The 9,773-nt window shown below is 39.3% G+C and overlaps 1 protein-coding gene across 1 annotated transcript in view; it reads left to right on the top strand.

Moving 5' to 3' along the window:
- Positions 1 to 2,194: 2,194 nt before the first annotated feature.
- The window catches only part of LOC119427474 (lysyl oxidase homolog 3B-like), a 109,521-nt gene continuing 101,942 nt past the window's right edge, over positions 2,195 to 9,773 (top strand). Inside the window, exons 1-3 of the mRNA XM_037695100.1 lie at positions 2,195 to 2,318; positions 2,566 to 2,809; positions 3,139 to 3,154. Coding sequence (XP_037551028.1) covers positions 2,195 to 2,318; positions 2,566 to 2,809; positions 3,139 to 3,154 — 384 coding nt within the window. The remainder of the gene's footprint in view (positions 2,319 to 2,565; positions 2,810 to 3,138; positions 3,155 to 9,773) is intronic.

Below are 9,773 nucleotides of genomic sequence, written 5' to 3'. Positions count from 1 at the left end.
AATGGATGCAACTCCGTCATTTCTAAACACAAGATGATCTTGGTCTAAAATTGCAGCATGAAAGGCAGCAGGCACCCCAGTCCAAACCAGACATGTTATCTCTTACTGATGCTATTTGCAATTCAAATAATCCTGTAATACTGTGTAAAGAATTAAATTGAGAAACTGAAATGTGAAGGTCTATAAAACATTATTTGTATAAAGCATTATAACATTTTGAGATTAGGGTGGTTTAAGAAGTCATAAATTTACTAAAGTCTTAGCTGCACTTGGACTAGTCATTAGCTAGTCAATCCTGTTAGACTTAAACTCTATTTCTCCAAACTGAATATGTTTAAAAACTATCTGCAACAGTAAGATATTGATTTTTCATAAACTGTCCGCTGAAGATGTGTTTCTTAGATTATGAGTTTTCTCAGCACCAAATATACATAACTTTGAAAACATATACGACAAAAAAAAAAAAAAAAATCAATTTTCACCCTTTACAACAATTAGGTTCAGTTCTTACTGAAAAGTAAAATGTTATGCATGAATTTAATAAGATAAAAAAAAAAAACATTTTCTGTAAGTGTTGAATGACTTGGTTAAATTTGTCATGTAATGAATAATCAAAGTTGAAACGAGTGAAACAAAAGATAAAATGAGTACGAAAACAACTCTTGAAAGCTAAATGTAACAAAACCATAGCAAAAAGCTACAACTAGCAAAACAGTTGCTAAAAGCTAAAGTTAGATCAACTGTAGCTAAAGATAAATAAGAAAACATGCAGAGAAAAGCTAAAATTAGCAAGACTGTAGCTGCAAGACAAAGTTAGCAAAAGAAAAAAAGCTTAAAGCTAAAATGAGCAAAACACTATCAAAAAGCTCAAGTATACGAAGCATAAAACAAAACTATAATTTGCAAAGCAGTAGCTAAAACCTAAATAAAACAAAACAATAGATAAAAACTACAATTAACTAAAACTGAAAGCAAGATACATTGCTTAATACAAGCAAAAGCATAGAAGGAGCATACAAGAAAAATAGCAAATATGTTAAAGTAGATTTCACAGAACATTGCTTTTGAAGGAACTGAAGGGATGCATCTCTACTCTTCTGTAAATAATGTTTCAACATGAGGCTCTTTTACAAAATAGTTCAGTAAAATGGCTACAAAGACCGGTCCCTGTTTCTGCTGCCTCTGGCTGTTCATAAATCACAGATAGAGCCAGACACGTTCAGCACAGATGTGAGCTCTCAGAAATGACTGTGGAACCAAAAGAGGCGTGTAACAGAAACTCAGCTACGTTGACGTGGAACCAACACGTGTGTGATGGCCGTCTCCCTTGTATCATTTTCAATTTTTGAGGAGTTAACTCAGTATAGCGATTCTGTTTGAGGTTAACTTTTTAAATTTTTTATTGATTACAAAGTTGTTGTGTATTTTGGTCGATCTTATAGTAATAAATCTGTTTATTATTTGCACAGATTATATGTCATCCCTTCATTACATTATTTTCACAAAGCCATCTTACCTTATCACAAATGAACCGTTTTATCTCTGTTACTACTTACACAAATGTCTATCAGCTGGTTTCATCGCTCCTAACAATGCCTCAAGCCACTCAGCAATCACACAGAGGCAGCCAGAAGGCATCTGGCTTGAGGAGTTTTTTAAAGGAGCCTATAGCTGACTAAACAGAAAGTCTTGCTTTGTTGTATATCTCTCTTGGTTTTAGTCTCCTATCAGCCAATAAATAAATAAATAAATTCTTAAAGCTTTCAATAGCTTTCAAAAACAAAACACATATAAATGTTATATTTACTAATTGGAAATGTTTTGGGGGAATTATTAAATGAATAGTTCAGATTATTTTGCAGTGGAGTTGTTTAAGATTTTGGTAAATATTTTTGGTCTTAGATACACTTTGACCAGAAATTAGCTCATCTGTTCAGTCAGAACTAATATTGAGAAAGTCATGAACGGCAAGTAAGGTACTGACTGTTCAAAACCTTTCTACAGAACCCCATTCTTGATCCAATGGACAACCATTGTCATGTGCATCTGTTTTTCAGAACAGAAACAACACACTGAGCTCTTTAACGCTCCAGATGGGGATGGTTAGCTCTGATCAGCAAGTTTTTTTAAATAATTTTATTTTTTTATGATGTCTAAGGAAACCTGGTACTGGGACAGCAGTAATGTGGCAGAGATGGTGATGAGTGGCGTGAAGTGCACAGGAACCGAGATGGCTCTAAGTCAGTGCCAGCATCATAAAACTGTCAGCTGTCAGAAAGCAGCTGCAAAGTTTGCAGCCGGAGTCATCTGCTCAGAAAGTGAGTCAAAGCTGAAGAAATTCTAAAAAAAAAGACAAATTGAAGGTTTTGTTTTTTTTTTCAGATCAGTTTGACAACATTTCTTCTAAATGATAAAGTTTTGCAAATACTTAAGTATTCCGTTTAGTTGTCATTTTACTTATACAGCGTGCAGCATGTGCTTTTAAAATACTTAATACCAAACATATAACTCTGCAACACAAAGAGAAAAGCAACACAGTTTTTCCCCTTCTTCCTTTGTGTCCAGCGGCGTCTGACCTTGTCCTGAATGCATCTCTGGTCCAGCAGACAGTTTATATTGAGGATCGTCCTCTTCATATGCTTTACTGTGCTGCTGAGGAGAACTGCCTGTCAAAATCTGCTGCCAAGGCCAACTGGCCCTATGGGCATCGTCGGCTGCTCCGTTTTTCATCTGAGATCCACAACATTGGACGAGCTGACTTCAAGCCAAAGGCAGGACGGCATTCGTGGGTCTGGCACGCCTGTCATGGGTAATGTATTCAATAAGAAGGAATTGATTATTTATGAAAAAGTGACTTTCATGGGCTATTTAAAGTTCAGTAGTGATTAACTGACACTTTCAAGACATAGTTATGACCTCAAGTCAATAAAAGGTGGAACAAAAAGAAGAAAGAAAAAAAAGCATTTTAATTGAAATATTCAAAAAGCGTTCAATACAAAAACAACTGGACTTTATTTGTAACAGAAGACGTTTCGCTCCTCATCCGAGGAGCTTTCTCAATTCAAAGAGCAGAGAGTGAGAGATACAGGTTATAAGGCTGAGTGAGATAAGACACACACACACACACACACACATAAGACACACGCACACATATGTAGATTGGCAGTTCACACCTAAACAGTAGGTCTATGTTCCTCTAATTCACTGACGAGGCCCCTCTGTTTCCATCAGGTGTGAAAACCGGCTGGGAATCTGTTTTAAAGTTGCATTATAGGTTTTTGAAAGTGGAAATCTGAGGCCTCCTCCTCTGTTAAGAGACAGCTTTTCTCTTTTTACATAAATTGCTTCCTTCACCCCCCTCTCAAACCATCTGTGTTCTCGGTCCAAAATGTGCACATTTTGGTCCTCAAAAGAGTGTCCCTTATCTGTGAGGTGGAGGTGAACTGCGGAATTTTGTCCAGAGGAGGTGGCTCTCCTGTGTTGAGTCATGCATCTGTGAAGAGGCTGTTTAGTTTCTCCAATGTAGAGGTCTGGACAGTCCTCGCTGCACTGGACCGCATACACTACACCACTCTGTTTGTGTATGGGTGTTTTGTCCTTAGGGTGGACCAGCCTCTGTCTGAGAGTTCTGCTGGGTTTGAAATGTACTGGGATCTTGTGTTTGTTGAAGATCCTTCTGAATTTATCTGATACTCCAGCAACATAAGGGATGACAATGTTTTTCCGTCTGTTGTTCTCCTTTTTCTGTTTATTGGTGTGTTTTGTAGATTTCCTCGCTGACTTGACAAAAGCCCATTTAGGATATCCACATGTTTGGAGAGCTTCTTGAACGTGTTTCAGTTCCTTTTCCTTCCCTTCTGTCTCCGTGGGGACGCATTCGGCCCGATGTTGTAAAGTTCTGATGACAGAGAGTTTGTGTTCCAGTTTGTTTTTGTATTGAACGCTTTTTGAATTCATCATGTCCTGGATGACTGAGAATCTTCACCAGTTTAATTAAAATAAAGTTTGAGAAAAACAAACTATTTCATTTGAAAGTATCGAAAATTCATCCATTATCTTTTACCTGCTTCTTCCATTTTGGGTCACAGGGGTCACCGGTGCACATGTCCAGCAATCACTGTGCGAGGGGCGGGCTAGGGACAATTTAGAGTTACCAATCAGCCTAACATGCATGTTTTTGGTCTGTGGGGGGAAACCAGAGTACCCGGAGAAAACGCACACATGCACGGAGAGAACATGCATGACCAGGGTTTGAACCGGGGACCTGCTCGCTGAGAGACAGCAGCTCTACCAGTTGCATCACCGTGCTGCCCAGTATCGAAAATAGTTTCAAAAATAGTTGTCCCAGGTGATTACATGCCTTGAATAAGTTCTTGTGTTTTACCGCTGCACGTGAAGAAGCCTTTACACTTCTACGCAGCAAGGTGACAACAAAAGCTCAGTTGTGCATAATTGGAATCTACGCAGATTACCAACAAATGAACTAAAGCGCTCAACCGCAGTTTGCAATGCGATTAAAACGCCTAAGCTCTCAGCATATCGTGACGATTTCGAACCCAGTTTAAACTGTGAAGTGTCTTGTTCACCATTGTGGAGCCAAACAACACCAAAATCGGCTTTGTTAACAGTGTTATGGTGGAAGGAGCATCCATCTACGTACACTGTTGTCATAGCTTTACAAACATTTTTATCAAGTATTGATGATGTGGGTTTTCAAAGGTAGTATCATATTCAACAGATGTCTGGACCAAGGGAGCATCCTGTGTGTAGGCAGCCATTTCTGTACCCAAAGGTTTTTTTTTTGTTACAAGCATAGTGGACTTCTCTAGGGCCAAACTCCGTAAGGCCATAAGCCATGAAGCCACATGTGCATTTGTCACCACACCATCTCTGATAAAATGGCCGTTCAGAAAAGTTACCGGTTGGTGTTGTGTTTCCACAGTAGTCTTTTGTCTACCTAGATGGTTAGAGAAATGTTTTACTGCCCACACTGTGGCCAACAGTGCTTTCTCACAATCAGAGTATTTTAGTTCAGGGCCTGCCAGAGTTTTGCTTGCATAGGCTACTATATGTTTGTCTTGGTCATGGATTTGATTGGACCAGTACTCAAGCAGTGAGCTGAAAAGCCCATGTTGAGGTGGAACTCTTTGTTGCTATTAGGATATGCCAGACATGGTGCTGAGCATAGCTTGGCTTTGAGGGCATCCATGGCTTGCTGTTGTGTGTCAGACCAAAGGAAAGGCACATCCTTCTTAAGGAGTTCTGTTAAGGGTTTTGCCAGTTCAGCGTAGTTCTCCATGAACTGGCGTGAGTAATTACAAACACCAAGGAAACTACGTAGTTCTGTGAGGTTGGAGGGTGTCTTAAGAATGGTAAGACCTTGGGCTGTACTAATTTGGGGCTGTATGCCATTTGGGCCAACAAGTAGACTCCACCTTAGTTTTGCACCACTGACCCTTCAAAAGTGAGATTTTTGCACCAACAGCTGTGAGCTGATCCAGCACGTGGTCAATCAGCTAAATGAGTATCAGCTGTGGGATGTTGTAGAAGAATGTCATCTACGTAAATGAGGGTTCTACATTCACCTGCATCAGGACACGTTTTGTTTAAGAAGATGTTGAACTCAACTGGTGAGTTTGAATAGTCAAAGGGACACCTGGTGAAGGTTTATTGAGGGCTAGCAAAGGTGAACGCCAACTTGTGTTGATCTGCCATATGTACTGGGATTGTTCAGAACCCTGAAGCAACATCAAGCATGGAGAAGTATTTGACATTGACCACCTTAAGAAGCTCTTGTTGGAGTTGAGTCATCAGCCACCTGGAAAAGGGGACCTGTCATTGGTTCAGTCTTCAGTAGTCAATGGTGAGTCTCCATTTTCCACTGGATTTAAGGACAGGCCGTAAAGGTGCAGCGTAGGTGCTGTTACTGTTACATGGTCTGATTATTCCCTTCTCTAAAAAATTGTCAATAATCTTTTGTACAGGCTCATAGGCTGCCAACGGAATCTTGTACTATCGGACATAGGTAGGGGTGAGTTACTAGGTGGAGTTGGTATGCGAGCGATGTGAACTGAAGTCAATCCACAGTAGAGGGAGACATGGGAGTGAATTTCCACTCCTGTCCCGTTCCTATCCTGCAGAAAAAAAATCTTGTCCCATTGCAATCAGAGCCCTGTCCCGCCAGAATTAGTTAGTTAGTTAATAGCTCTTTTGAAGGTCAGTTACAGTTTTAAAAAAAAAAGAACAGTACCATGTCTACCTTAGTTGAGTGAACCCAAACATTCAATTCAATTCAAAAATACTTTATTAATCCCAGAGGGAAAATAAATAATAACAATAACATAACAACATAAAGCATAACAATAAAGTTGCATTTTATTAATTTATTGAGCAATAGTTTCCTTTAAACAGTGACATTACTACCATGTTTTAACTTGCTTAAACACACAAACAAAAAAAGCACCAAGCAAAAGAACTACCATATTTTTCGCCCTATAAGTCGTCAACCACCAGATGGCATGCCGTTGTACCATGTAATAGGTAAACATGGCTATAATGACAAATTCAAAAAAAATTCAAGACAAAAAACAACTGGACTTTATTTATTATACTTTACTTTATACTTTATTATTTTTGTCTTGAACTTTTTTGAATTTACCATGTCCTGGATAACTGAGAATCTTCACCAGCTTTTAATGACACAATCAGCTTGCCACAGCCTGCCACCTTCGTCCAGCTCGCCTGGAGCAAGTCAAATCAGCTTCATTTTGCTGTGCCGCCCTGGCGAAATGCAGCTAATTTGACCATTAAAATGCATTTTTTAAGTAAAAGTTCAACTGGGACACACCTTTGCTATAATGTTGAGCAAACAAATAATTGTTTTAGGTGCTTGTCTTGTTAAATTTCTAAGAAATGCGCAGCTTTTCTCCTTGATTTTTTCCCTCCGCATGTTCCCAGAGCACTGAGGCAGCAAATACTTTTGAAATACAGCTGATTTGACCATTAAAGTCCTTTTATTAAGTAAAAGTTCAACTGAGACACACCTTTACTATAAAGTCAAGCAAACAAATTATTGTTTTTAGGTGGTTATCTTGTTCAATTTTAAAGAAATGCAGCGTCTGGTCCCGCTGTGCGTGCCTGCTTCGCAGCACCTCATTGGCAAAACTATTTTTGAAATTCAGCTGATTTGACCATTAAAGTGCATTTTTTAAGGAATAGTTCAACTGAGACGCACTTTACTATAATTTCGAGCAAACAAATAATTGTTTTTAAGTGTTAATTTTATTAAATTCTTGTTAAAGTCCTCCTGTGCATGCCCCAGCGGCCGCCATTTTGGCAGCAAATCGATTTTTGGCACACCGGCCCACATTTCCGGGTTGGCAATGGTGACGCGTAACAAACGCAACGCATTAGCTGTGATTAATAGAAGTGACGTATTTATGGATTTTTCCACTTTATATATATGTTTGTATGTATGTATGTATGTGTGTATGTCCCAGTCATCATTTGTCAGGTAACACTCCATGAATAAGAAAGCCTGTAAAAGATATGACAAGCAGAGGGTACAGTTTCCTGCTTGTATATTTTAGATGCTCAGCAGATACACTGTCTGACCCACATGCCTTGTTATTATCCATCTTCATCACAATCTCAAAGACTACTTGTGGGGACACAACCACATTTTCATTACTATCAATAATTCCAACAATAAATGAATAAATTTTAACAGCATTAAAAATATCATGTTTTTGTTTCTGCCACGGTCACGGGGTTTGCCCATGTCCAGCAATCACTGTGCGAGGGGCGGGGTACGCCATGGACAGGTCGCAAGTCCATCACAGGGCCACATAGAGACAAACAACCATTCACTCTCTCTCTCTCACCTAGGGACAATTTAGAGTTACCAATCAGCCTAACATGCATATTTTAGGTCTGTGGGAGGAAACTGGAGTTCCCGGAGAAAACCCATACATGCACTGAGAGAACATGCAAACTCCACCCAGAAAGGCCCCCGGACCAGGATTTAAACCAAGGACCTGCTCGCTGAGAGGCAGCAGCTCTACCAGTTGTGCCACCGTGCTGCATTACAAAGTCACAAGGTTGAAATTATTCACTCACCATCAGAAGCACAATCTGCCTGTTATTGTGAAATCTGTTTCCTCCTTTTAGAAAATGCAGACAAGCAAAGCAAAACACGGCATCTCTACCCACGCTGTATTCCTAACACAAATATTGATCAAGACAGCCTTTGTTAAGACTTCTCTGTTGCACTCCAAATAGGTGTGACAGGTATTTTTGCAGAAGCGGTTGTCTTGGTCCATCTTGAGGACTTCTCCTTTGATCCTCCAGCTGTCCAGCGCTAGCAGTGTTGGTATTCTCCGCAGATGTGGAAGGATGACAGTACGCTTGATCCCCTTGTTCCAATTTATTGTTTCTTTGTTGGTCGCAGTCTGCTTCCAAAAAAATCCTCCTTCTTTGATTCCATCCTAGGACATTTGGGTAACAGGAAACAGTCTATTTTTGCATTTCGTGCACTTTTCAAATGTTTACCGAACTTTCGGTATTCGGAATTTTCACCTCCAGTTTGGAAGTTAATTTCCTGTTGCGAGATTGAAATTTTTTTAAAACTCAATATAATCATTGATTGCTTTGTTTTTTTAATTATTTGTGTTTTGTGAGGAAAACATCACAATAACAACACATTAAATAATATTAACTTAGATGAAAAAGAAAATAAGCTAATATTTTCTTGGGGGTGCTACAAAGGTGCTATGACTTTTCCAGGGAGAGCTATAGCACCACCTAGCGTCCCCCTGGCACTGCCGCTGCCCACAAATAATGTCCAAACATCCAGAACAAACATCTGGTGACTTTACATACTGCTTTCTGCCTTTCAAATAGCTTTGAATGACAACCTCAGCTGGGGCAACAACACTACCAGCCTGATCAAGAAAGCTCATCAGAGACTTTACTTCCTCAGGCGGCTGAGGTGAGCTGGTCTGGGAAGCTCAGTCCTCACCTCCTTCTACAGGTGTGCAGTGGAGAGCATCCTCTGCAGAAAGAAAAGCTTTGCAGAGAGTGGTGAAGGCTGCACAGAAGTCTGTCCGAGTCATCCTCCCCACCATCACAAACATCTACACGTCCAGATGCAGGAAGAGGGCCACCTGCATCATGAAAGACCACACTCACCCAGCACACACACTTTTTGCCCTGATCCCCTCAGGCAGGAGGTTGTGGAATGTAGAACCACTAGACTGAGGAACAACTTCTACGCCGAGGTTGTTAGACTCATGAATATCTAACCTGGATAATTACTGAAAAAAATCACATCATGCTGCTGATTTATTTCATGCTGCTGTGTTCATTCGTACTCATCTGCTCACACAAACTCATGTTTGTGCTGCTGTTCAGCGTATTGTTTTTGTACTTAGTGCTTAGCATCTTTTTAGTTTATGTTTTTCTTAGTTCATATCTTTGATATTACTGATTTTCTTTTACATTTTAATACTTTTGTTGGAAGTAACTGGGACCCTGGTACACAATTTCATTATGCGTATGACACAAACTCTGACTCTCTGACTCCAATACACACACACACACATATACATATATATATACATACATATATATATATATACATACATATACATATATATATATATACATGTATATATATACATACATATATATATATATACATACATATACATATGTATATATATACATACATATATATATATACATACATATACATATACATATATATATATATA

The sequence above is a fragment of the Nematolebias whitei genome, chromosome 21 (assembly GCF_014905685.2).
Source record: "Nematolebias whitei isolate Nwh7 chromosome 21, NemWhi1, whole genome shotgun sequence".
NCBI lineage: Eukaryota > Metazoa > Chordata > Actinopteri > Cyprinodontiformes > Rivulidae > Nematolebias > Nematolebias whitei.
Note: the sequence above shows the minus strand (reverse complement) of the source record. Positions and strands in the feature narration are given on the sequence as shown.